Source organism: Arvicola amphibius, chromosome 14, assembly GCF_903992535.2.
Source record: "Arvicola amphibius chromosome 14, mArvAmp1.2, whole genome shotgun sequence".
NCBI classification, from domain to species: Eukaryota; Metazoa; Chordata; class Mammalia; order Rodentia; family Cricetidae; genus Arvicola; species Arvicola amphibius.
This window is the reverse complement of record NC_052060.1, coordinates 12,929,891-12,956,140: the sequence shown is the minus strand read 5'-3', so window position 1 is coordinate 12,956,140 and position 26,250 is coordinate 12,929,891. Positions and strand designations below refer to the sequence as shown.

Genomic DNA, 26,250 nt, shown 5'->3' with positions numbered 1-26,250 from the left:
CTAGACAGCAAGAGTCTTCACCCTCTGAGCCATCTTGCCAGCCCCACTTGCATTTTATTTACTGATTGATTGATTGATTGATTGATTGAGCTCATGGCAGTGTTTTTTAGTTTGGTATTTATTGTTAGGTATAAAGTATGTGCGTGCGTGTGTGTAGAAAAATTAATTTGCCCTATGCATGCGACTGAGAATCACTACAAGCTAATGTGTTTAAGGAGGAAATGAGATGTATCATTTTGGATTTTTGGGGGACTTCAACAGCATTCAGAGTTAACTAGTCTTGGGGCTAGAGGGATGGTTCAGTTAAGAAAGTGTTTGCTGAACTTGTAGAGGACCTGGGTTTGGTTCCCAGAAGCTATGTCAGGACAGCTCACACAGCTGCCTGTAACTCCAGTTCCTGGAGATCGATGCCTCTCACCTCTCTGAGCACCTGCTTGCTCCTGGGACACATCAGTTCATGCAGGCACACACACAGAGAAACACACACATAAGTTAATTTTTAAAAAGTCAACACATCATTTTCCGGTCATGTCTTCTTTTTCCATCAGGGGTCTCCTTTGACAAGACATCAGCCACCTGGTTCGCTCTGTCCAGAATTGCTGGTCTCTGTAACAGGGCAGTGTTTCAAGCAAACCAAGAAAACCTGCCTATTCTTAAGGTATACTCCAGAACTGCTCTTGCTTGTTTGGGGCTGAGGTGGAGGTAAGGGTATCGTCACCACGTAAGAACAGCCACCGCTCTTTCTAAACAGCACCTTACCTTTGTGAGTAGAAAGCCAACCTCATTGAAGAACGCTTGAGAGCTTTTGTAGGAATCTTTGCTCCATGTAGCAAAGATTGTCTTGCCTGGAGCGTTGAAGTGCTCAGGGGCCACAATCTGTCAGTGAGGGAAATGGGAAAATAAAGGGAAAAATCTGACCTGAGTGAGCCGGTGAGGAGGAGAGAGAGAGAGATTGATTCTTGGTGAAAACCTGAGTGGACCAGTTTTACCCTTGTTCCTATGGTAGCACCTAACCGAGGGGACAGGGAGACCGTGTCAGTGACTCTTAACTGGGTTTGCATGTTCAGATACACTAGATTGCAGTAAATCCCTTAAGCCATTTGTGTGCTTAAAATAGCTCAGGTATTCCCCTTATCTCACTTGTCCTTAGCTCACTTGCTAATGATGCAGAAATAAGATGGAGCATGGGTCTCGGCCCTCTGGAATGCTCACGGAGTCTATGACGGTGCCATTCCAGAAGGTCCATGGGTTACAGATGTCAAGGAGCTGTGTGAGGCTCCCTGGGCTCCATCTGTCCTCTATGAAGCTATTTGCCTGTGGGGTTCTCTGTATAAACACAGTTGCCAAAGCGGGTACAGCTCAGATGAGTCTGAGGTGGCTTCTCCTGTGAGGCTAGGTTTTGCTCGTTCTTAGAAGGCAGTTTGCTTGGCGTTGGGTTGAAGCTGGTTTAAGAGTGATGCTCTTTGTCTTGGGAGTCACACTGAAGATGGCTGCTTTGTGCTTTGCCTTACCTCAAAGGAGGCATTTTTCTATCTTTCCTGACTTAAAAAAAAAAAAAAAAAAAAAACTAAGGAGATTATCAAGAGGTGTTTGAAGTATTTGGATAACTAACTGAGCTGTGTCAATAGCATTACTAACCCCTCCCTAGCAAGGTTTCTGGGAGTAACTTCAGTCTGTCCAATAGCTGGCTTTTCTTTTTTCTTAAAAATGCTCATCACCACCACCACCCTTCTTACCCAGGCTTGCTGTCCTCGTGTGTTCCTTTGGTCCAGGCTTTCGTGTCGGAGGTCTAAACTGTTCACCTGCATAGAAGTTGTTTACAGGTAGAACTGCTTAGTAGGACAAGATAGCTGTGTGACAGAGCAAGGAGACCGTGGAAAGCATAGGTGTGTGTCCCCAAAGTGAAGAAGCCGCTGAAATACTACCACCGCCAGAGCTGTGAGAGTCAGTCAGCCAGGTGGTTTGTTTTTTTCCCTCTACAACTGAATTAGGTTAAGAGCACGGAACCCTTTGCTTTGCCCTTGACACGATTGCCTGGCTCTGAACCCTGAGCCGTTTTACTTTAAAGTCTGGGCCAATGAATGATAGTAGAGTGTATGCGTTAGGGTGTTTTTTTTTTTTTTTTTTTCAGACTTAGAGCCAGCAATGTTTAGTTGTGAGTAGTGTTGACTGTGTGGCTTTTTAGCAGGCCTGCAGAAGTGAAAATAGACTGAGCAGGTTAGGAGGGTGTGCTGGCAGCCATGCCTTCAGGCACCCCTCCTCCTGAAGCTGAGGTGGGTGGGGCTGGAGTTTAGACTTGCCTGAGGCGCTTTGAAGGGCCTGGTCTGGGTCAGCCTTTGCCTGTTTTCTCTGCCACTGAGGAGATTGGAGTCTGCCCAGAGTTCTTTCTGTTTCCCAGCGAAGTCTTGTGAATCAGCCTGGCCCAGGCATTAACAGGTGATGTCTCTCTGTTCCCAGAGGGCAGTTGCAGGAGACGCCTCCGAGTCGGCGCTCTTAAAGTGCATTGAGGTCTGCTGTGGCTCCGTGATGGAGATGCGGGAGAAATATGCCAAGATAGTGGAGATTCCTTTCAACTCCACCAACAAGTACCAGGTGTGTAGATCTGGGGCGGCCACACAGGGCAGGCTGGGGGAGGTGAGCTAGAGGAAGAGACACTCTCCACTCGGGCTCTACGAGGTCTCCCCTTAAATTTGAAAGTCTCCTTTTATTTCAATATCATAGGACAAATGAAACCTCTCTGGGTGCTGTTGGGGGCTGAAAGGGGAGGGAGAATCTGTGTACACAAGCAATAGCCAGCATCTTGGTTCCCCAAGAGTTCCGGAGGGTTGCCTCTGTGAGCATGCTTACAGAAGATTCCTGTTCACATGTGCACTTAGACACAGTACAGTGCTCGCTTCTTTTTCTCGTCTGTAGCATGCATCATGTATCGTGAGATATTTACGGGTTCAGAAAGGAGACCTTAGCTTGTTATACTAGCCTGTAAATATTATACTAGCTCGTCTTGGCTTGTAAATACTAGCTGGTTAGGAGAGCCCGGACTGCCACATGCACCCACCTAATGCTTCTTCCTAAATAACCTTTGCAGTTGTCCATTCACAAGAACCCAAACACATCCGAGCCTAAACACCTGCTGGTGATGAAGGGTGCCCCAGAAAGGATCCTGGACCGCTGCAGCTCCATCCTCCTCCACGGCAAGGAGCAGCCGCTGGACGATGAGCTGAAAGACGCCTTCCAGAATGCCTACCTGGAACTGGGAGGCCTTGGAGAGCGTGTGCTAGGTATGCAAGTGACCGCCTATGGCTGCGGAGCACAGCTTTGTCATAGACAGCCATAGCAGTTACCTATCTCTGTGTCCTTTGGACATTCTTCTAGTTCTTTCTGGGGCCATCTGGCTGCTGCTGCTGCTTCTTCTTTCTTCTTCTTCTTCTTCTTCTTCTTCTTCTTCTTCTTCTTCTTCTTCTTCTTCTTCTTCTTCTTCTTCTTCTTCTTTTCATTTTTTTGCCTTATATTGTTTAAAGCGATGAGTGGTGGAGGCATAATGGTTATACTGGGAAACAGAGTCTTGCCAATTTGCTACTGACCTGTACTTAGACCCATGGCCTCGTGATGGTCAGTTCTGGATGTGGGGTGGAAGTAGGACCTCTTCGTTATGGCCATACTCTGTAAGCTTAGTTAAAATCTGTTAATTTTTGGCGTGCCTAAGTAGCACCTGGGATGACTGTGCATGGCCCATGGGACGTGACCACTTTACTCATAAGACCAGCAGCAAACTAAAATCCAGGATGCTTCTTGTCTATTGTAGCTGGCTGTTGAGGCTTAGAATTCCACTTTGCCCACTCTCCAATGTATTTGGGCAAGTGGCACTTATAATATTTTATGTGTTGATAGCTACAAATCCATTATTGATTCTTTCTGGTGGGATAATTGAGAACCGATCGCTTGGTCGATTTCTCTGGGTCACACACCCTTTCTGAAAAGCTAACCCATAGGCGGTGTTTCTCTCCCTTGTCTGCCCAAATGAAAGATTAATTACCATCCTCTCTGAAGTCATTTTGCTTTTTGGCTTTCGCCAACCCCAAGGAAGAAGGATGCAGTCTTCTTGAGCCTGCACAGCACTTCTTATTCCACACTGAGCATCACACGGTCCTGAAGGCAGAGGCAGGAGTGATACAACCACACTGTGCAGTTACAGCAGATGTCTGCTCTGCATTCATCTTCAGAGCAGCTCCTATGAATGCCCATGTTGGTGCTCAGCAACATGTGACTAGATGGGAAGAGATGCCCTCAGTTTACCAGATGGGTAGCTAGACATAATCACATAGGCACTGAGCAGCCTACTGGGCTGCTACTAAAAACTAGTCTTGTCATCTAGTGTTTCTCCACGTGGAATATTCTTGTCCCTTGATAGTTCTTCCTTGTGGATTATGTCCTTCAGCCATTTCATCTTGTTTTACTGGCTGTGTATTATTCATAAACTAGACTCTTCCACATGAAACATCCTGCTCAAGGTAGTCAGGGTGGATAATAGGCTCAGTGGTCCCTCACTGCCTATAGCACTGGAACCCTCATGGGTGCCCTTTGCAGGGATGATGACTGCAGTGGATCTCACTGCCTACCACACTGGAACCCTCATGGGTGCCCTTTGCAGGGATGATGGCTGCAGTGGATCTCACTGCCTACAGCACTGGAACCCTCATGGGTGCCCTGCCGTCTTTTGCAGGTTTCTGCCACCTTCTTCTGCCTGATGAGCAGTTCCCGGAAGGCTTCCAGTTTGACACTGATGAAGTCAATTTCCCTGTGGATAACCTCTGCTTTGTGGGTCTTATCTCCATGATCGACCCTCCTCGAGCTGCTGTCCCTGATGCCGTGGGCAAATGCCGCAGCGCTGGAATTAAGGTAGGGCCTAGGTGTTTCATGGCTCCATCACAGTTCCCTACCTGTGACTGTTTCCCCAGATCTAGGCAGCTACTTTCTCTCTTGGTATGCCTGTCAGTTTCTCATTTCCAAAAGCTTTGGGTGCAGCCCTGAAGAATCAGATACTATTAAAATTTTGGATAAAGAACAAATGTGAAGTTGGGGGGTGAAAAGCACCTTACTTTTGGTAAAAAGAAACACAAATGATGTAAAAGAAAAGTTAGAAAAAAAGAGGTTTCAATTTGGAAATGCAGTGGATGGTGGACCCCTGGTGTTCTCAGCCGACTTTTCGGTGACTTGTTCTCTATCTTTTCTGGGCTCAATGTTGTATTGTGTTTACTGTGTTGTTTCCACTGTTTTTACACTTACAAAAATACTTCATTGAGAAGCTTGGTAGAAATGATTCTCCCAGTACTTTGTTTCTTTTAAAGGCTATTTTTCTAAATGTTAAAACAAGTAGGAACATGGGCAGGGGACATGACTTAGTGGTAAAGGGTTCTTCCTGCTCTTGCGTGGGAGCTGAACTTGGTTCCCAGCACCCCACATCATGCAGCTCAGAGCCAGCTGTGCCTCAGGCTCCAGGGGATCTGATGCCTCTGGCTTCCCTGGACTCCTGCACTGTGCTCTCCCTCACCTCCTGACACAGACTCATGTAAGCACGATTAAAATCTCTAACTGTTCTCCTTCAGAATTGTGTGGGTATGGAGTACTAACCAGCAGTATACGCACCTATACACAACTTTGCATATACACACTTTTACCTAGTCATACCTTTACCTAGACACACCTTTGCCTTAGTAAATTGGATTTTTTATGTTTCTGTTAAAAGATGTGATATATGCAATATGATGTGATCAGGTGTCATAGAATCTTGGTTTGGGGCTGTAGTTTCTTTTCGTAAATACGTGTTTATAATTTTGGTGAGTTGATGCATGTTGTCCGATTTCCTGTTTCAGGTCATCATGGTCACAGGAGACCATCCAATCACAGCCAAAGCCATTGCCAAGGGTGTGGGTATCATCTCAGAAGGCAATGAAACGGTGGAAGACATTGCTGCCCGCCTCAACATTCCAGTGAACCAGGTGAACCCCAGGTACAGCAGGATCTTAAATACAGTCTCTTCTTGGCTCTGGACTGCTTGGTTTCTTGGCTTGCACCAAAGGAGTAGGAATGCACCTGTACTACCAGAACGTGACCTTGTTGTTCAGAGGGAGACAGCCACACTAACCCACGTGGAACTTGCTGTTCGGGGTGCTTGTTACAGTGATGTCATGCAGAACTTGGAAGTGGAGGCTCAGAAGTGTTTAGGGTGCCTAGAACTGGAGAAGTCAGATAATAAATAGTCTGAACTAGCTTCTGGTCCAAAGTGGTTAGCCACTGGACTATTAGTGTCTGGCCAGTTTCTGGGTCCACATGGAGAAAAATAAATGAGAAAAAAACAATTGATCAGATAACTTAGACAGTAAGGACGAGAAATAGCATAAACTGAAACATGGGTACTAGAAGGCCAGTGAGGTGGCTCAGGGTCTGTATTTGCCATGCTAGCCTGATATTGAGTTTGATACCTGCAGCAGGTCTACAGGTAGAAGGAGAGAAACAACTGCACGAAGTTGTTCTCTGACCTCCATATGTGTGGCTTGGCATGCATTCCTGTGTAGACAAGACACATCATGCACATGTATGTATGTGTACACACACAATTAAAAAGCAGATAGCTGAGACATATTCGTCTTGTCTTCATTCTGTTATCGGTCTATGGCTTTCTCACCCTAATTTGGGTTAGGAGAGGTTTTTCTCAGCTCTGCTGTTTCTAAAAGTGTGTTGGTGTTATTTCAGTCTGTCTGATAGAGTTGGGGAGGGGGAAGTGGCAAGCAGGCCTGCCACAGGTGGCTGTGAGCCTTGAGTAGGCGAGCTATGTGACAGTCTGAAAATCCTGAATGAAACCAGTTCTTAAGGGATGGGGAAGTCCTTTGGGGCTTGTTTCTGTTTCTGAGGTGCTGGGTGAATGTATGGTAACCTTGGTTACTTTCCTGATCCCAATTCTAGAGATGCCAAGGCCTGTGTGGTACACGGAAGTGACTTGAAGGACATGACCTCCGAGGAGCTTGATGACATTTTGCGGTACCACACAGAAATCGTGTTTGCTAGGACCTCTCCTCAGCAGAAGCTCATCATTGTGGAGGGCTGCCAGCGGCAGGTCAGTGAGCTGCAAGGATCGGGTCCTGGGTCCCCAGGTCCAGTGACAACAGAGCAAAGTGGAGGGAGAGAACAGGCTCTTTGTGTCTGTGTAGCAGAGAGTTCCAGGCATAGGAAGGGTGACTCAGCCGTGACGTGGTGATAGAAGCCTGGGGCCCTGTCCATACTGTAGCCCGGAGCTAAGCCTAAGTGGAGTCTCCAGGAGCAGCAGGATGGGGTCCTAGTGTCTTCAGTGGAAGTGGAGGTTGCCAGGAAACCCTTCCCTAATTTATAAGGGCTACTTACCAGGGTCATTCCTCCAAGTAGTCCAGGTTAAATAGCACGAATATGCTTGTCATTGTGGGTGGGACCTGTGTGAGCACTGGGATAGGAAGGATAGTTCCCAAACTCCGTGCAGCCTCCGTGAGCTAGGAGGGGAGCTATAATCTGCTGACTGCCTCTCCCTTCCTTTCATCCCTGCAAAGAAATGGGGCTTTATTAACCCTCTCTTCCTCCTCTGGCAGGGTGCCATCGTGGCCGTCACGGGGGATGGTGTCAATGACTCTCCGGCTTTGAAGAAAGCAGATATTGGGGTTGCCATGGGGATCGTGGGCTCAGATGTCTCCAAGCAAGCTGCTGACATGATTCTCCTGGATGACAACTTCGCCTCCATCGTGACTGGAGTGGAGGAAGGTGAGAGCTCTTCTGGGGGGCTCCCCAACAGGCAGGCAGGGCGCCTCAACTCTTGAGGCATTCAGTTTCTTGTCAGCCCGTCTCCTCAGCCGTACAATAAAAACATCTTGCCTTTCTAGGTCGTCTGATCTTTGATAACTTGAAGAAATCCATCGCTTACACCCTCACCAGTAACATTCCGGAAATCACCCCCTTCCTGATATTTATTATTGCAAACATTCCACTGCCCCTGGGGACTGTGACCATCCTCTGCATTGACTTGGGCACTGACATGGTACGTGAGTGTCGTGGCCACACATGTGGTGGTATTCATTGTTCCTGGGACCTGTAGGGCTGTTGTATCACTGGCTCCGTGTCGGTTGTCATCAGGACAGTTGTCCACGTTGACTTACCAGAAAAGAAGTCTCACTTTTGTATCCATTTACTCAAGAAAACACTGGATTCCCTAATAGTGTGTTCCGTGTGCTTAAACAACAGAAAAAAAAAAAGCCATTCAGATAAAAAAAGAGGCCAAGGGACTAACTAGATAGATGGCTCAGTGGTCAAGAGTACCTGCCAGGCCTCCCGCTCAACATGCGCTCACAAATCTTTTTTTTTTTCTCTTTAAGAGGGAGCAAGAATTTTAATACCTACTCTCTGCCCCTTCTCACCTCCCCCCAGGTTCCCGCCATCTCCCTGGCCTATGAACAGGCCGAGAGCGACATCATGAAGAGACAACCCAGAAATCCCAAAACTGACAAACTTGTGAATGAGCGCTTGATCAGCATGGCCTATGGGCAGATCGGTGAGCCTTGCCCCTATGTGGAACAGTCATTGGGAAGGGCCTGAGGGGATATTTTCTGTTTGGGATAAGCTGTGACAGGGTTCAGACTGGAGAGCGACAGATGGGGAGGCAGTGCAGCCATAGAGTCAGGCCCTGGGTTCAGTTCTGAGTGTGCAGCGAAGGGAGATGGGGACCAGACTGGAGTCTCTCTGCTGTGAGAGAACTGGTGGTTTTTGGGAAAACTCTACTCTTTACGCCTTCCTCGCGGAGCCCTGTGGTATCAGGTGCCTGGCTCTGCACTCCTCAACTCAGGCAGCTTTCCATGGTGGTAGGGGAAGGGATCAATCAAGTTTCTCTGTCTCTTTGGGATGGGGGATTCGGCATCAAAAGTTTGCTCGGTGGGTCCTCTCCAAATGATGGTTTTGCCGACCCTCATCTCTCCCAGGTTTCTGCTCCAGCAGAGTGGCCAGCCATCCGATCTGGGGGATAGAAAATTCAAATGCCCTCACTTTTAATGCCTTTCTTCTCCTTTAAGAGAACATAGAGCAAGCCACCATAAGTGACTTGATCTTGTTAGCAGTTAGGTCTGTGGACACCTGGGAAGGGTAACATGGATTAGCATCTTACAGAAATTATGATGAACTTCCATGAGATAACTACTGGTCACAGAGCAGCTGAGAGTATCTCACATCTTTGAGGAAGACGTAGTTTTGAGAGAGAGATGGCTCTGCTCTGGAGAACTTGGGGTGTCTTGTCTTGGTTGGATGACAGGAGGAAAGGATTGGTCACAAGATGTATCAGGGGCTAGCAAAGTGGCAGTATGTGGAAGTCTTGAAGTAGGAGAGAAACCATGAATTTTTTTTTTTTTATTAGAAAGCAAGAAAACTGATTTCTTATAAGGTTTATGCCCTGACAAAAGCAACGGATGGCAAGAGAAGTGGGTGTTTTAAGAGGAAAACCTTTGTGTTTGCCAACTCTCAGAGAGTAGAGGGGCCTTGAGCCCAGTGTGTCCAACATGCTCCCTCCCAGCCCTCGGCCCACAAGAGACAGTGGCTGGCATGTCTTCCTGTGCTGTGCCTTAATGAGTGATCCAGAAAACCCACCCCCACTTCTGCCCTGAATGCCCTGGGGCTGCTGGGATGATGGGCTGAAGAGAGGGGCCGTGGGTGAGGGCTAGCACTCAGGTGGTTTTTCTAACATAGGTATGATCCAGGCCCTGGGAGGCTTCTTCACTTACTTTGTGATTCTGGCCGAGAACGGTTTCCTCCCCTTTCACCTGCTGGGCATCCGAGAGACCTGGGATGACCGCTGGATCAACGATGTGGAAGACAGCTACGGGCAGCAGTGGGTAAGTAACTGTTTACTGGGATGGAAGCCAGTGCTCCTACAACCCTGAGGACTGGCAGCACTGGCTGCCGCTAACTGTGTGGGGGAAGAGCCAGGTCTAAGGCACCTGCTTCCCCTTTCAGACCTATGAGCAGAGGAAGATAGTGGAGTTTACCTGCCATACGGCCTTCTTCGTCAGTATTGTGGTGGTGCAGTGGGCTGACTTGGTCATCTGCAAGACCAGAAGGAACTCCGTCTTCCAGCAGGGGATGAAGTAAGTTGTGAAGGGCACAGAAAAAAAGGACCTGATAATTTTTAAATGCATCTTCACAATAAGCCAAGCATCTGACACCCATGCCCTAGTTCCTGGACTCTTCACCAGGCGTGTATAGCCTGTATCAAACTCAAGATACCTGTGAATAGAGCCCAACTTTTACTTAAAGAGTTTTTAGGTTTGTTTTGTTTTGTTTTTTTTCTCAATCCTCCCCCACACGTGCAGTTCTCAAGCCTTTGCAGTTCTCAGTCTCTTTGTAGATGACAAGATGTTGCAATGTTAAAATACTGGACACACCCACAGAGAAGAATGCTCAGCCTTCCCCATCCTACCCATCAGATCTTGCTGAGAGCTGACATTTTAGGTGCTGATCTGCCTTCCCCCACCACCACCACACACACACACACACACACACACACAGCATTAGAAGAGAAATCAGCACTTAACAACTTGTAAACCTTGGTCTCCCTTGACTTTTAGGAACAAGATCTTAATATTTGGCCTCTTTGAAGAGACGGCCCTTGCTGCTTTCCTGTCCTACTGCCCTGGGATGGGCGCTGCCCTTAGGATGTATCCCCTCAAGTAAGTTGGGCCTCTTGCATTCCAAAAGGTGCAGACATAGTTTATGTGGCTTTTCCCCTCGTGCCGTGTATGAGTGCCTGTTCTCGCTGGGCTTCTGACTGGTATGTGTAAGAGTTCATCTGCACTGGAAAATAGGAAAGCCAGATCCACCAGTAAACCAGACAGCAGATAGAGACCTGCCAGGGCCGAGGATTTGGCCCAAGGTGAGACTGCACAAGCTCTGGTTTCTTGAAATTGCTCAACAGCAAACTGTTGAGCCCTCAGGTCCTCTGCTGTCACAGTCCAGCTGTCCTTAGAGCTGTTCTGGACTTTGAAGGCTCAGGCTTGGGTCCTGTTTGCTTGCCTGAGTCATGTGTCACCTCTTCACCTTCCTGGAGGCTCCAAAGGAGTTTGGAGAGGATCTGCGGTTCCTTTGCCCTCACAGTCAGTCGTGGGTGCAACTGAGCAGTTTAGAAAGTCGATCCAAGTCATTCTGTGTTCAGAAGCAGACCGGCCTTCAACCGGTAGAGAATGACTGAGCTTTTCTTAGGCCTCAGTTCTTAACGAGCAGGGTTCACCAAGAAATCTGACAGCCAGTGGAAACTTCCACATGTGTTTGCCGCTGTCCAGTGATGGTTGAGGTTGAGCAGCTACAACTTGATTAATCTTGTTGAGCTGCAGAACATGGCGCTCTTCCAACACAAGAGCCGTTGAGAGCATCAGTCTCTTGCGTCCACCCACTCCTGCCATTGCTCACACTCATCTGGACCGTCTCTCACACTGGCCTCGTGCCAGCACTTCCCTCCACTGATCTCGTCTTTGAATCAATACCCTTTGGTCACATCAGATGTGTGCAGGCATAGTCTATGGTGCAAGGTGAGACTGGCGTCCAGGGTGTGTCTCACGGCCTGTCCAAGTCCATGGTAGCCAGTTCACTATTACCCTCTCTGCTTATCTCTTTGGTAAGGATGCTCCCACCCAACCCATCACACCCCATAGTCCTTTGGGGCTGAAGTCCTTGGAGTTTATCTCCATGTGCTCTTGCTCTCCTGACCCTGGCCTCTCATATCTCTTTGTTGGCTTGCTCTTTTTGTATCAGGTTCCATAGTAGCCTGCAGAATATCAGGTATAAAAAATGTCCAGATTGGATTACATTGGCCTGAGCCTTGCTGAATAGGGGGAGGGTAGAAGAGGCCACAGGTTTCTGAACAGCTAGCTGGGAAGTCCCAGTGAGGACTTTGCCACTTTGGGATCTTTTCTGACCTGACTGGCTCCTGACAGCTTCTACTCAGTTTGGTCGTGCTCCTGCTCCTCTGAGTGAGGCGGTGAGGTCACCTTTTCACTCCTGTTTAAGGCTTGTAGGAAGGCGGAGATGGCACAGCTGGCAGGGCAGGGCTTCCTCTTTTGTTTACCCAGGAGCCCATAGTCAAGGAAGCCTGGTGCCTGCAGGAGGCTGCTGGGAGTCTCTCTGCAGGGGACCTGGGGTGGCAACCTCTCCAGGCCTCCTGAAGACCTTTCCTATCTGTCCGGGCTCTACTTCTCTTAGTCCCCAGGTTTGGGAACTCAAAATGCAGCTGGTCCTCCCAGATTCCAGGGCGGGAGAGCAAGGTTGGGGTCTGAATAAACTGGCTTTGACCCACACTGGCGGTTCTTTATCTGCGAATGCCAGGGCAGGAGACAAATGCACTTGGGAGCTTAAGGACTTTGGGAAAGGAAGAAAGAATGTTCGGTCACTCCCAGATTGTCAGCAGAAAGTACAGTCGGCTCCACCCGGTTCTCTGGGAAGCCGTTGGGCTTCCTTCAGGAAAGCTGCCTGTGAATGGCCCCATAGCTCAGGGTGGCGAGTCAGCTGATGGTCCCTCATCATTTGGAGACAGCGCTTTCCCCGTCTTCCTGTGAACTGGTTCGTGTGTCTAACGTGGTACCTGATTCTATTTGCAGACCTACGTGGTGGTTCTGTGCCTTCCCCTACTCCCTCCTCATCTTCGTGTATGACGAAGTGCGGAAGCTCATCATCAGGCGGCGCCCTGGCGGTAAGTGAGGCCTTCCACATGGAGAACCAAATTAAGGCCCATACAGATTACGGCTTTTAAGACTTGAAAAAGTATGAACCAAACATAATGTAAAGAAATCTTGGCTTAAACCTAATAATAACACAATATTCCTAGAGAGAGCTAATTTGCTACAACTGAGATCTCAGACACATGCACACACACACACCCCTACACACTTGTGCGCACACTTGCACACTCATACACACACACTCCCTAAGGATTTAAGGGGTCCCTGTCTTGGTTTTTCCTGAAAGCGGACTCACTGTACGTGTCCCTCTCTCTCCCTCTCTCTCAGGCTGGGTGGAGAAGGAAACCTACTACTAGCCCACTGCCCTGCACGCCATGGAGCACCATGCCGCACACTGCACCCACCCCCACCCCCCCTTTGTGTACTTCAAGTCTTGGAGCTCGGAACTCTACCCTGGTAGGAAAGCACCAAAGCATGTGGGGAGCCAGACGCCCTGGAATGAAGCATGTAGCTGTAACGGGGGGCGGGGGGAGGGCTGCCTGAAAACACCCTGTACAGGAACGACAGTGGGGAAGGTTTATATGTGCCTTTTTGTTTTTGTAAAAAAGGAAAACCTGGAAAGACTGAAAGATTACGTTTTATATCTGGATTTTTACAAATAAAGATGGCTATTATAATGGAACTTGGCCTTGTGTCCTTGTCCCTCCTTGGGTACAGTGGTTGTGCTGATGAGCTGTGTGTGTGTGTTTCCACGTGTGGATCCCCAGGCCAGCAGCTCGTTCTCCTGGGGCTTGTTAGGAAAGGCAGCCCAGCCCTGACGAGGCTGTCAGCATGGTTAATAAGCTCCCCAGGTGACTGACACCCACATCTGAGAGCCTGGGGCCGAGAGGAAACTGTTCCATCTTCGAATGCACGAGCTTCCCTGTCCAATTCTCCTAGGCACTGTGTAGCTACAGCGCCACCTGTTCTTGGCTCTTGGCTGCTTAGTAGGGACACTTCACTTGAGTGATTTCCTGCCCTCAGTTAGCTGAGGCCTACGCAGATCTCAGTCCCTCAGGCCTTCCTGCTTGCCCTGCAAATCCAGCAGAGCTCCGAGAACCTCAGGCCCAGCTTATCTAAGAGGGAAAGTCTGCACGGCTGTCTGGCCTGTGTGCTCTGGTGCTCAGTCTGTGGAGTCCTCCCTAAATTAACGCCAGCAGCAGCAGTTCAGGAAGTGGTTCCACGCCACGAGGCCTTGAGGGAAAGATGACCGGTTCCGGGTGTTTCAGAGTCATGTGGAACAGCACTCCCTGCTTTCAAGGGCCTTGAGTCCTAAGCAGGGTTGTTAATGGCACTCTGGCTGTCATCGCCACTCCCCAGGAAATATGACAAGCTGGCTCACCTCTAGTTCCAAATGGTGGCCATCATCTGCCAGATGACATGTGCTTTTCTGAGAGGCCTTAATCCGTCAGGCATGTTTCTGGGCTGCTCTGAAGTGTGTGTAGGGAAGCAAATGCCTCATTTTCCCCTACTGCTACCACCAGAGCTTCAAGACTGGTGGGGAAGGGGGCATCTTAGTCTGTCTCCTACCTTGGGTTCTTTGCTGAATGATGCAAGCAAGTCATCCTCAACAAGAGCAGCCTCACAAACCAGCATGGAAACTGGGATGAAGCAAGCAGAAGACCCTGGGATTAGAAGGCCCTGGGCAAGGGCTGCTGAGAGTCTCTGGGGTGACTGCGAGTCCTCCCTGTGTGCTTAGACTGCCACAGGCCTTTCTGTCCCAACCTTGACCCTTTGTGTGTCTGTTTTCTGTCGCTCCTGGGTGTTGGTCCATGAGGGTACACTGTGATGATGAAGGTCATGGCTATTTCCAGATTTGAGTCAGCCGGAACCTTGGACCTTCTCTGGAAGGACAGCTTGCTGCTGGTCAGCCTCTGTGTTGTTTTAATTTGGGAAATACCTTCAAGGGAGACGGTCTCCTGCCCTTTTCTGTTTCACAAGCACTTGTCATTGAATGAGCCATAGCCAAATAGAAAAAGCAAAAGAAGCTAAGTCGCCTGCGGTTCCGGGCAAGCAGATGTCCAAGTGTCCTAGCAGGTGGGGCTAACCAGCCTTGTGAAACTAAGTGCCAGGCTATCAGCCCTCCCTCTTTACACTGCGGGAGCCAATCAGGACTCTCCCTGGGACATCACAGAAACAGCTAAGGGTGACCTCAGTGACCAGACAACTGTTCCCTACAGACTTGCGTTTGAACCTGCCCTGACCACCCTTTGCACTGTTCCCCAAGGTTTCAGGCCACATTTTCCGCTTGCTTTAAGTTAGATAGTTCACCTGAATCCTAATCCTGAAAGGCAACCCTGTTGAATGTGCTCTGGCTGGACAATGATGCCGTCCATCACTGTTGCCCAAGTCAAAAGCCTGGAGCTATAGAAACCTCTTCCCCATGCTGAGGCAATCACCAGGGTGCGGGCTCCAACAAGGTGGCTGAGGACACAGGCTTTGTGTCTTCCGATAGCCCAGATCCAGGTATGGCTGTTGATTGAATGACTTCCTATTTATACATGTGTGTGTGTGTGTGTGTATGTGAGTGTGCAAGTATATTTGTGTATATGTGTATTTATATGTATATAATATGTGCATTGTATAAGTATACTATATATTATAACTATATAGTATAACATAGAACACATGCACACAATGCCTAAGCAGCCCTGATTTTAAATTGGATGCACACTGGAGTCACTTTCTCAAAGGGAAGAGCTTCCCTACCTGATCTGTGGCCAGGTTGCCACCAGCCTGTGATGGAGGGTCCCACCTCTCAACACTGAAGTTTGAAATCACAGTTTGAGAATGAGCAGTGCCAGAACTAGATAGGTCAAAGTCATTAAGAAGACAGGATCTACCAAGAGGCGTAGAGGCGTCAGTGGGCCCTGGACTGGCCTGGGTTCCAAAGCGCTGTGGACGATTTGGCTATCTCCTGTAAGAAGCCCAGCGGGTTTGGGATGGCCCATTGAACAGCTGACTTGTACCCCATCCCCAAGTCGAACCACAGTTCCCAATTTGTTACGTAGTCACCACTGAGCTTTGTGCTCAGCTCCGAGCCTCACAAAGGAAGTGCCATGCAATGGCCAGTACTCTCTACTCAAAGAGAAGGGCAGAGACCTTTGTCCAGAGTGTCACGCAGCTCAGAAGCAAAGACAAAGGGCAAGTGGGGGAGGAGGGTGTTGTACTTTTCTCCCAACCACCCTGTGACTACCCTGAGGTGCAAACCTGAGACACAGCATTCTGATGTCCACTGGGACAGGGCCTCCTGTCGAGGACACACACACACACACACACACTCCTCTAGGAAGGGAAGAGTTTTAAGTGTTGTTTCCCCTCTCCTGTACATCTGGGGCAGGGGGAGGATATCTGAGCAGGCACCGAGAAGTTGGCTTCTCAGCTTTCGATCTCAGCAAGTCCCGGGCTCTTGAAGCCTCTGCCTACAAGGTGCAGCAGCCCATTACACCTTCCTAGCAGGGCTTTTGTAAAGATGAAGCAAACTGCAGAAAGGGCTTGGCAAGTGCCTGGCTCTTCCTAAGAGTTAGATAAAAGTTCCCTCAACCCCATTTCTCTAAAGATAAAGCTGGGGGAAAGTGTGGTGCTCCCGTATGGTGGAACTCAATGCTTTCTATAGATACACTTCTCACAGGCCAGGCCATGTTCTAAGTAACACTGGCTAGTGAAACAAACAAAAACAACCCCAGATTCAGAGATCTGAGGTGGCTGACCAGCGCTGACAAGTCTGCCTCCCCCACCACTACCCTGGACAGTTGGGGAGAGAGATGGGCAGTGCTTTTATGAAAAACAAAGAACAGGGGAGGTTAGAGCTGGCATTAAGGCCAGAGCATGGAAAGTTTCTTGGAAACTGCGCACAGGCTGTTGAACAGTCACGCAAATGAATTCGCCCCCAGGAGCTAAGTGCTCAGGCTGCGACTGGCATAGCTGGGAAGGAGGAAGCGGGCAGCTGCAATCCGGGAACAGCTCAGTCAGCCTCTCCCGTGGGACTCAGGGGCAGTGTGCCTGGGACCGGGCTTCCCAGTGACCCTGGCAGGACTGGTACCTCCTATGGGTTACAGAGGATAGCTGTTCCCTAGCAGTGACAGAGTTTAGAATTTTGTTCTGTTGTTGCTATAACTGGTAATGGTAGTATTTTTAAAAACCAACAAACACGGTCGTTCTCAGACCAGCTTTTTTGAAAACCAGAGGTCCCTTCCTCTCCCCTCTTGCCTGCCCCCTCTGCCCCCTCCTTCCCTTCCCTTTCTGCGTTTAGGGCTGTGACTCAGTACAGTTAATCTGTGGGTAGGAAAGCAGAAATGTCTAAAGAGGCTGCTCAATATGCAAAGAATCCTTTTATAGTATGAATAATAGCTCCATTTAAAACTGAAGGCAAGGTTGAAAACCTCTCCTGGAGTGGCAGGACAGACAGGAAGGGTATGACTCCACCGCTGCCCCGAAACAACTCTCTCCCTTTCCTACAGGAAGTGTCACCTCTGCATGTGTCTCCCTCACCAAAACACTGGAAGCCTCAGTGTCAGGTCTTTGCCCCCTGTGTATGTGTCCCCCCACTGTAGCGTCCGTACTACTACATGTACTATGGTCCTGCAGCACCTGTACTACAGGTACTATGGTACTACGCCTGTAGCATACCATCTGCATTACTGGATGGGTCACAAGTCAGGCAAGGGCCTGAAGACTGAGATATACACAAACACTCAGAAAGACACAGGTCATCCTTGAAACAAAAATGCCAAGAATGCTCCTTTATGTGTTCCAGGGCAGCTTATATAGGCTCTCCTTGACTAATGACCAAGCCCTAACCCTCAGCTACAAGCCCTCCAGAAACCACTCCCCTGCCATCAGGAACTCCTGAGTGTCTCCTGCTCAGAGCAGCTACAAGCACAGGAAAACAAGTTGTTTACTGCGGCAGGCAGGGGGTCACAGGAAATTCAGGGTCTGGGGGTCCACAGTCCCCAACACCCCACCCACTTCCATTCCACAGCACTGGCACTAATAGGGGAAGGGAACCAGCAATCATTGAGCAGCTGCCCCTGACTCCAGCACGGCCTGTGCTAATTTATCTTGTTGAATTCCACCAAACAGATCCAAGTAGACTCTCTGAAGTGAGGAGAAACTGAGGTCTAGAGCGTCGAGTGGCTTGGATGGTTGAGGAAATATTGAGCACTGTCGGTAGGACTTGGTTTTGACATATGTTCCATTTGGGGGGGGGTAGATCTAAAGACACCCCATATTGCCCTTGATGGTTTTACCCTAACATGCTCACCCTAAATCTGAACTCTGACACACTTACATCAACACAGATACTTGGTGGTTCAGCCATCTGGAGATGTACCTCGGTGTACTTGCTCCCCAAACAGCAATGATGACAGCAACCAGATAGTGGCTTAGTAAGCCACATCCCTTTTCCTCTGTAGCAGCCAGCTGGATCATATTTCCCTGGGCAACTGGAGGTTCAGTCAAGGGACTCTTCCAGGCAATGGGGTGTGAGCTAGCCTAACACATGTACATCACTCCCAGGCTCAGCCACAAGCCCTTTGGGATGGTTTGAATGAAAATGGACCCCATAGGCTCATAAGGGGTGGCACAATTAGGAGGTGTAGCCTTGCTGGAGTAGGTGTGGCCTTGGTGGAGGAAGTGTGACACTGGGGGTGGGCTTTGAGGTTTCAAGGGCTCAAGCCAGGCCCAGTGTCATTCTCTTCCTGCTGCCTGCCAGTTCAGATGTACAACTCCCAGCTCCCTCTCCAGTGCCATGTCTGAGTGCCACCATGCTTCTCACCATGATGACAACGGGTAAATCTCTGAACCTGTAAGCCAGCCCCCAGTTAAATGCCTTCCTTTATAAGAGTTGCTATGGTCTTGGTCTCTTCACTGCTAGTGCATGCTTCCAGTAGGTATGGCCCCCATAGACACAGGTGTTTGAATGCTTGCCCTATAGGGAGTGGCATTATTAGGAGGTGTGGCCTTGTTGGAGCACATGTGATCTTATTGGAGGAAGTGTGCTTCTGCGGGGTGGGCTTTGACATTTCAGATGCCCAAGCCTGCATTCAGTGGCACACACTTCTTTCCCTGCTGTCTGTGGATCATATGTAGAACTCTCAACTCCTTCTCCAGTGTCATGTCAGCCTGCATGCCACCGTGCTTCCTGCCATGATGATAATGAACTCCACCTCTGAACTCTAAGTCAGCCCCAATTAAATGTTTTCCGTTATAAGAGTTGCCCCGGTCATGGTGTCTCTTCACAACAATAAAGCCCTAACTAAGACACACATTCACACAAAGCTATCCTCCCTCTCTATCTTTCCTCCTGACTGTGGTAGAATGCCTGCCACGAGGGAGGGAAGGTTCATTTTGACTCCTGGTTTCAGAGGTTTCTACTCACAGCTGACTCCATTGTTGTGAGCCGGGGCAAAGGTGTGGTCACGTCACTTGGAGTGAAACACTTGATAGACCAAACCCACTTACCTCAGCTGACAGGAAATGGACTGAGGAAGGGGCCCAAGGCAACGTACGGCCCTCAACAACACACCCTCTGTGACCTCTTTCTGGAAGTTTCCACCACCTCTCCATAACACCATACTCTGAATCCATTCCTAGATTAGTTCACTGATGAAGGTGGAGTCCTCATGACCGAGAGTGGGGACTCTCAATGACTGGGTCCACATATGGGCCTCATTTTCAACACATGTGTCTTTTAGAGGCCACTTGTATCCAAACCATCACCAAACCCACCAGTTAGGCAGTGGAGGCCACAGTGGTGCTCCTCTCTCTTCAGCTGCAAACTGTCCTGAGCATGGGTTCTTCTTCTGCTGCACACTGAAATCACACAGAGAAATTTACCACTAGGATCAGAACCCATTCAAACTTGGCAGGCAATGCCAGCTAGTGTGCAGTCAAGATTAAGAACCCTTGACTTAAGATAATGGATCTCAAAACCATATCTAATCTACCATCATCAGCAACACCTGGGAACCTGCTGGAAAACATGCATTTTTAGCCATGCATGATGGTGAACACGTGCAATCCCAAAACTCAGGCAGCTGGGGCAGAAGGATGGCAATGTCAAGGCTATTGTGGGCTATGTAGGGAGTTCAAGATGGAGCTTGTGCTACATCCTGAGATCTTGTCTTGGAAGGGAGGGACAGAAGAAGGGAGGAAGGGAAACTTGCTTTTAAGCTCTCCGTGTGATTCCAGTGCCTGTGGAAGTCTGAGAACCAGTGCTCTGGAGAAGTTTAAACCCCAAAACAGAAGGGGGCTGAGTCCCGAGCCCCCTACTGGACAGGAACAGTGGGAGCGGGTGTCAATCACCTGAGTCCACTACTGTGTAGGCAAAGAGTCAACTTTGATTTCACAAAGCCATTGGCTCAGCAGCTAAGCCTTTGTGTGGCTAAAGAGAGACTGTAGAAGGTTAGGCAGGGAGGACTGAGCAGTGGCGTGGGGGCGGGGGCGGGGGCGGGGGCGGGGGCGGGGGCAGGGAGCTAGCTTGCACCAGAAGCAGCTGGTTTCTTTTACTTAGCTTTATGAATTTTGCAAGCCAGCAAACTTCACCTTGGTAACATGAAATTGGCAAAGGTTGGAACAGTTACGCCATGGAAATTATCAAATACCACAGACTGGGCAAAATGGGCTTTCTACGAGAGCAGCTGTGAAATGCTGGCCGCACACAGGTGGACTAAGCAGCGGAGAATGAAAACACCGGAAGTGTGCAGCACACTGCCGCTCGGCTGCAACAAGCTCTCAAATAAATGCCATGCCATGAGACTCCCCAGCCCAGCACTCAGGCACCACTTGACGATATCTTGTGTGTGCCAAGTCCTGGTATTCCGAGCCTGTGGGAGCTAAGGCCCTTGAGGAAGCAGAGTAGGTGAAATTTCAGAAGCATCTTTCGGTGAAGATGGGCTTAAGGGAAGCTGTAGAGACAATGCAGCCATGACGAGTACTAATTGCTCTTGCAGAGAACCCAGGTTCAGTTCCCAGCATCCATATGATAGTTCACAATGATCTATAACTTCAGTTCGAGGAGATCTGATGTCCTCTTCTGACCTGCAAGTCACCTAGCATGCATAACATGTGTACGCGCGCATGTGCGCACACACACACAATTAAGTAATGTCTTATTAATGATTAGACTTTTTTGGCATTGTAGCACATGCCTTTAATCCCAGTACTTGGAAAACAGACAAAGGCAAATCTTTATGCATTTGCTTCCAGCCTGGCCTACATAATGCGTTTCAGGACAGCCATGTTGTACCCCCTGCCCTACTCCCTATCAAATTTATGATCTCTCCTTCTATAATTACCATTTTACATATATATGTACATGAACGTGTTCATAGACAACGTGCTGAATCCACTTATTGTTGCCTGCATTCACGTCTTTAGGGCTGACCTCTTAAGAAGGAGCTCATCAATAGAGAAGACTGCTTCTCTCTCTCTCTCAGCAGCCATTGGTAGCCCATAGCTCATTGTGGAGGGGTGGGATCTTGTGATATTTTCCCGTTCCTATTCCCATGTCAACTGGGCTTGGCATTTCGCCACCTTGCATATGCTACATGTGGCTACATTGTAAGTGGAAAGGGTGAGAAATACTGGGGGAGAAAACAGCAAGCCAGCCTTAAACAAGCTAATATGTTTACCAAAATGGGTATGACTGTGTGATGATGTACCACCCAGAATCCTAACATGTAGCCATCTAAACCTCCTTAGGGCGTAATTAATTACCTGAGTTCTAGTTAAATATTTCTCCCCACAGAGGGCAAAGATCCACTTGTCTTGTTTAAATCGGGACTTTTGTTAATTATGCATCAAGTGTTTTGGAAGGCAGTGTCTTTTTAATACTGTGAAAGCAATTAAGATATTGTCTTAAGAAAGTAAATGTGTATGAAACGGAAATGTCAATCATTTCTTTCATTTCATTATTGTGTATGTTAACCGTGCATACTATATTTCACATAATTGCCACTTCTTAAACCCAATTGTACCTAATGTGATATCTTTCAATTAAGAATTAGTTACATTGATCATAACATACTTGTTAAATAAAGCTTAATAAGCAACAAATGCACACCGTGCCTTTGTCATGATACATTTAAAGTTCTGTTTTCAATAGATATATCTTCTAAATTTAAAACAACACCACCAACAAAACCCTAGAAAACTAACCAACCAAACAAACAAACAAACAAATAAGAAAGAATGGTTTAAAGAGAGTTTCTCAGTCTTGGCCTTGCTAACATTTTTGGGTGGGGAAAGTCTTTGCTGATAATTTTCCTGTTGTATTCCATGCCATGTGTAGCAGCGCCCTGGTCTCTACCTGCTGGATATCATTAGTTGTGGTTAAGTTACCTCTTAGTTTCAGAGGTTCCAGTCCCCGGGAAGCTGGCTCCAGGCTTCTGGACTGTGGCAAGGCAGTACTTTGTATTGGAAGGGCATAGAGAACAAAACTGTGTCCCTCATGGCCGGCAAGTCCCAGAGAGAGCAACATGCCAATGCTATGGGGTCTCTTTCTTCTTCCCCTTTAACTCCACCTGGGTCCTCAGACTAAGGGGGTGGTGCTGCCCCCATTCAGAGCAGTTCCCCCGACCCACTGGTAACATCCCCACAGACCCCCCCAGAGGTGTGTTTTACCAACCTCCTATCCCCATCTCAAGACACTCAAGTTAAGAGTGATCAGCACATGACCTTCTTATCCACATTGTGACCATGAGAGTCATCTTCCACATTACCAGATGTGTGCTTAGAGAACAAAACCACCCTTTACTGAGAGCCAGTGGTTGAGACCAGTTCAGAAGATGAAGTGGGGGTAGCGAACATCTGTGATAGAAGCACTTGAGAGACAGAGGTAGGAGGATCAGGAGTGCACGCCATCCTTGAAGGCCTGAGGCCAACCTGGGCTACATGAGATCCCGTCTCAAAATGAAAAAGGAATGGGTGGGGAGATTGAAGAGACAAGACCCTTGCCATTCTCCTGAGAGAGAATTAAGCCTTGGCCATCCCTGAACAATTCAGGGGGAATGTTTGGCTTTGGCCACCGTCACTTAGAGGCCATCTATGGCTACTAGTGTCGCATGCATCTCTTCTGTTCTCAATGTCTCTGATCACCCCCTCCCTTCTCAGCCATACAACACTCAGAACCCCCATCATCAAGCTCAGCCCTTGGCTTGGGGGTGTTCAATGTTTCTCCTCCATCCTTCCCTCGAGACGACATGGTGCAGTGACCAAGAATACTGGCTCGATGGACAGACTCGATCCTAGCTCTACTTCCATTTAGAAGTGTGACTTTAAGATATTTAGCCTCCCTGGGCCTCCATTCCTTTGTTGACCAAGTGGAGAAAGCCCATCCCCACCTTAGGGGACAAAACAGGTGACAATCCACCAGCACAGATTGTTTCTCAGTAAACAGATCTTCCTACAGAGTACCCTAGTGTCATAGGCTGGGGACACACAGGCTCAGCCCCTGCTTCTCAGTGTGGTAGGGAAGACAGGGCCACGACCATGTCTCAAGGTGATGTGTGGTGAATTCATGAAAGGCTGCTTCCAGAGGAAGAGCTGAACCATGGCCTGGGACCAGAAGGAAGCTTCTTAAGAAAAAAAAAAAATGGAAGCTGGGAAGCCCTTGCTTGCTGCTTGCCAAATGTACCTTGTCACTTTCCTGCCCTGCCCTGCCCTGCCCTGCCCTGTGTTCCCCTGTTGGATGTCTGAAGTGATGGCAGGGATGCTTGGAGGAATGTAGAAAAGCCAAATCTTTCTCCAGTTCTTTTTCCTATTTCTTTTCTACCATGCTGTGGTGGTTTGAAAGAAAGTGACCCCCAAAGGGAGTGGCACTATTAGGAGGTGTGGCCTTGTTGGAGGAAGTGTGTCACTATGAAGGCGGGCTTTGAGGTCTCATGTTTGCTCAAGCCATGCCCAGTGAGTCAGTATACTTCCTGTTGTCTTTTGACCAAGATGTAGCCAGCACCATGTCGCACCATGATGATGATGATGATGATGGACTAAACCTCTGAAACTGTAAGCCATCCCCAATTAAATGTTTTTCCTTTATAAGAGTCACCATGATCATGATGTCTCTTCACAGGATTAGGAACCCTAAGACACAGTCTAACTCCCATTCTGATAACTTATAGTTAATCCTCTCCATCCCCCACAGGGAGAGGGAAGAGGGGCTGAAGACGGCTAGGGCTCAAATCCAGGACCTCACACACGCTAGGCAAGTGCTCTACTACTGTGCTACACTCCCTATCCTGACAAGTAACTATTCCAATTTGATATTTATCTTTCTAAAACAATGGACATATGTGTGTGCGTGTATGTGCGCGCATGTGCCTAGATGAGGTTATGTGAACCACATGTATGTAGGTACCCATGGAAACTGGAAAAGAGCATCAGATCTCCTGGAACTATAGGTACAGGTGATTTGTTGTTGTTGTTGTATTTTTTTTTAAGATTTATTTATTTTTACTTTATGTGTAGGGGTGTTTTGCTTGGTTGTGTGTCTGTGCACCACATGTGTGCAGTGCTCTCTGAGGCCAGAAGAGGACACTGGATTCTCTTAAACTGGAGTCATAGATGGTTGGGACCTGCCATGTGCATTCTGGGAGCCCAGCTGGAACCTCTGTAAGAGCAGCAAACACTCTGAACCACTAAGCCTTCTCTCTAGCTCTCTTAATGCTAATCTTTAATTTCAGTGCATTTTTTTGCAACACAAATATTGTTCTGTTTGTGTGTGCTTTTAAATTTTTCCATTAGAAAAGTCTTGACAGGACACAAAACACAAACCATAATAGAACAGATGTGTCGGAGTCACCGTCGGCACGGAGTGACTGCTGGCATTGTGTCGATCTTGTCTCATCTGTTTACGTCTTTCTGTCACCACTTCTTTCGACTTCATGTCGCTTCAGCTACAAACACGTCCGCACGCTGCATGTAGAGTGCACGCCTAGCATGCCCAAGGCCCTGGGTTCAATCCCCAGTACTGGAAGAACAAGCAAAAAAATTGCTTTTTAGATCATAATGCAACATTCCCATGACTATGCTTACCTTTATTGTCTTGAGTGCACCCAGCTACATTCCTTTTCTCTCTGTGTCTTTTAAATGATGGATCTCACCCACTGAACCAATTACAGATGGTCCTAGAGATTCGTGATGTGTTGTTTGAAAATGAAACTTTAAGTCCCAGGGTCTTAGTCAAGTAGGCTAGAGAGCAGGAATGGAGGGTAACGGGAGGTTTTCTAGGCAAGAATTCTGCAGAGGCCCATGGTGGGTCCGAGCCAATCAGATACTCCCCTCTCTGGAGGACGAGCACAGAGGGAGCCCTTGATAAGCTTCTGCGGCCTGGCTGTGTTACCTCCCACAGCTGTCCTCCCAGGATGCCTTTCTGTGGACCTATTCCGGGAGTGAGGAGACCAGACCTCTTGCTTATCTCTCCTCTGCCTGGGTTGTGTGACCCTGGGGGCCCCTAGAGCCTGCTAATTAGAGATGGTTGGGAGGATTATTGGACCCTGCCTGGCGGTAGTGCCCAGGTTTAAATTTAATATCCAGTCGTCTCAGGGCCAGGGTTCACCTTGATAAGTCCCCAAGACAAAGCAAGGAGACCAATTGCTTTCAACCGAGCATTCAACCTCTGAATGCCGTTTTTTGTTTAAGCCCCAAGGCTGGGAACATTCCACCGGTTGGCAAGCTGGCTCTCCTCAAGGTCAGCCCTTCCACAGCGTACCTCTTAGGAAACGTGTCCCACGGCTGGCTCAGATCCTGCCCTCTTGGCTTTGGGGGTACTTACGTAATTCTTAGGAAGACCTAGAAATGCAAGCATATGGTGCCCTCAATTTCCAGCACAGATGGGCTGCTGCGCATTTTTAGCTGGCGCTGATAGACGGCCTCTCACACATAAATACATGGATACACATGGATGTACGCATGCGCACACACTCTCCTGACTTACGACCACGTTTCCGCTGCAGTGTTTCGCCTTTTGAAATTAAATACAACATCTGGAGCCACAAAAGGGGAAACCACAGACAACAATCAGTACATTCTTTAGGCTGAGTGAGTAGGCGTGAGGGAGGGCATACATAGGAGTGGGCACCACAAGAGCACTGCCAAGCCAGGCCCTCTTGGGCTCTTAGCTCTGGTTTTGAGGGTTTGAGTAGTGTGTGACTTTTCCTCGATTTCACGTACCAACGCCAGTCAAACACGGTTCTGCACACACAGCTGCATCTACTATGAACATACAATGATTCAAAGGATAAGGGAGGCTAGCAAGACGGCTCAGCGGGTAAAAGCGCTTGCAGGGCAAGCCTGATGACCTGAGTTCAAACCCGTGGGCAAAAGCCAGCTATGGTGGTGCACAGCTGTGATCCTGGCGATTCTATAGTCAGATGGAATGCCGAGGCAGGAGAATTACCTGGGAGTCCACAGACCGGCTAGCCTGGAATACGTAGCGTGGCAGAAACAACGAGAGACACCCCCCCCCCCCCCCAGGTAGAAGGGA

General features: G+C 48.6%; 1 protein-coding gene across 1 annotated transcript in view; it reads left to right on the top strand.

Moving 5' to 3' along the window:
• Positions 1-13,410, top strand: part of Atp1a1 (ATPase Na+/K+ transporting subunit alpha 1) — a 28,784-nt gene extending 15,374 nt beyond the window's left edge. The window contains exons 10-23 of the mRNA XM_038311048.1: positions 549-658; positions 2,458-2,592; positions 3,086-3,278; positions 4,721-4,896; positions 5,871-6,007; positions 6,961-7,111; positions 7,614-7,782; positions 7,902-8,056; positions 8,443-8,566; positions 9,748-9,893; positions 10,015-10,145; positions 10,626-10,727; positions 12,648-12,739; positions 13,056-13,410. Coding sequence (XP_038166976.1) covers positions 549-658; positions 2,458-2,592; positions 3,086-3,278; positions 4,721-4,896; positions 5,871-6,007; positions 6,961-7,111; positions 7,614-7,782; positions 7,902-8,056; positions 8,443-8,566; positions 9,748-9,893; positions 10,015-10,145; positions 10,626-10,727; positions 12,648-12,739; positions 13,056-13,084 — 1,850 coding nt within the window. The 3' untranslated portion in view covers positions 13,085-13,410. The remainder of the gene's footprint in view (positions 1-548; positions 659-2,457; positions 2,593-3,085; positions 3,279-4,720; positions 4,897-5,870; positions 6,008-6,960; positions 7,112-7,613; positions 7,783-7,901; positions 8,057-8,442; positions 8,567-9,747; positions 9,894-10,014; positions 10,146-10,625; positions 10,728-12,647; positions 12,740-13,055) is intronic.
• The last annotated feature ends 12,840 nt before the right edge of the window (positions 13,411-26,250 follow it).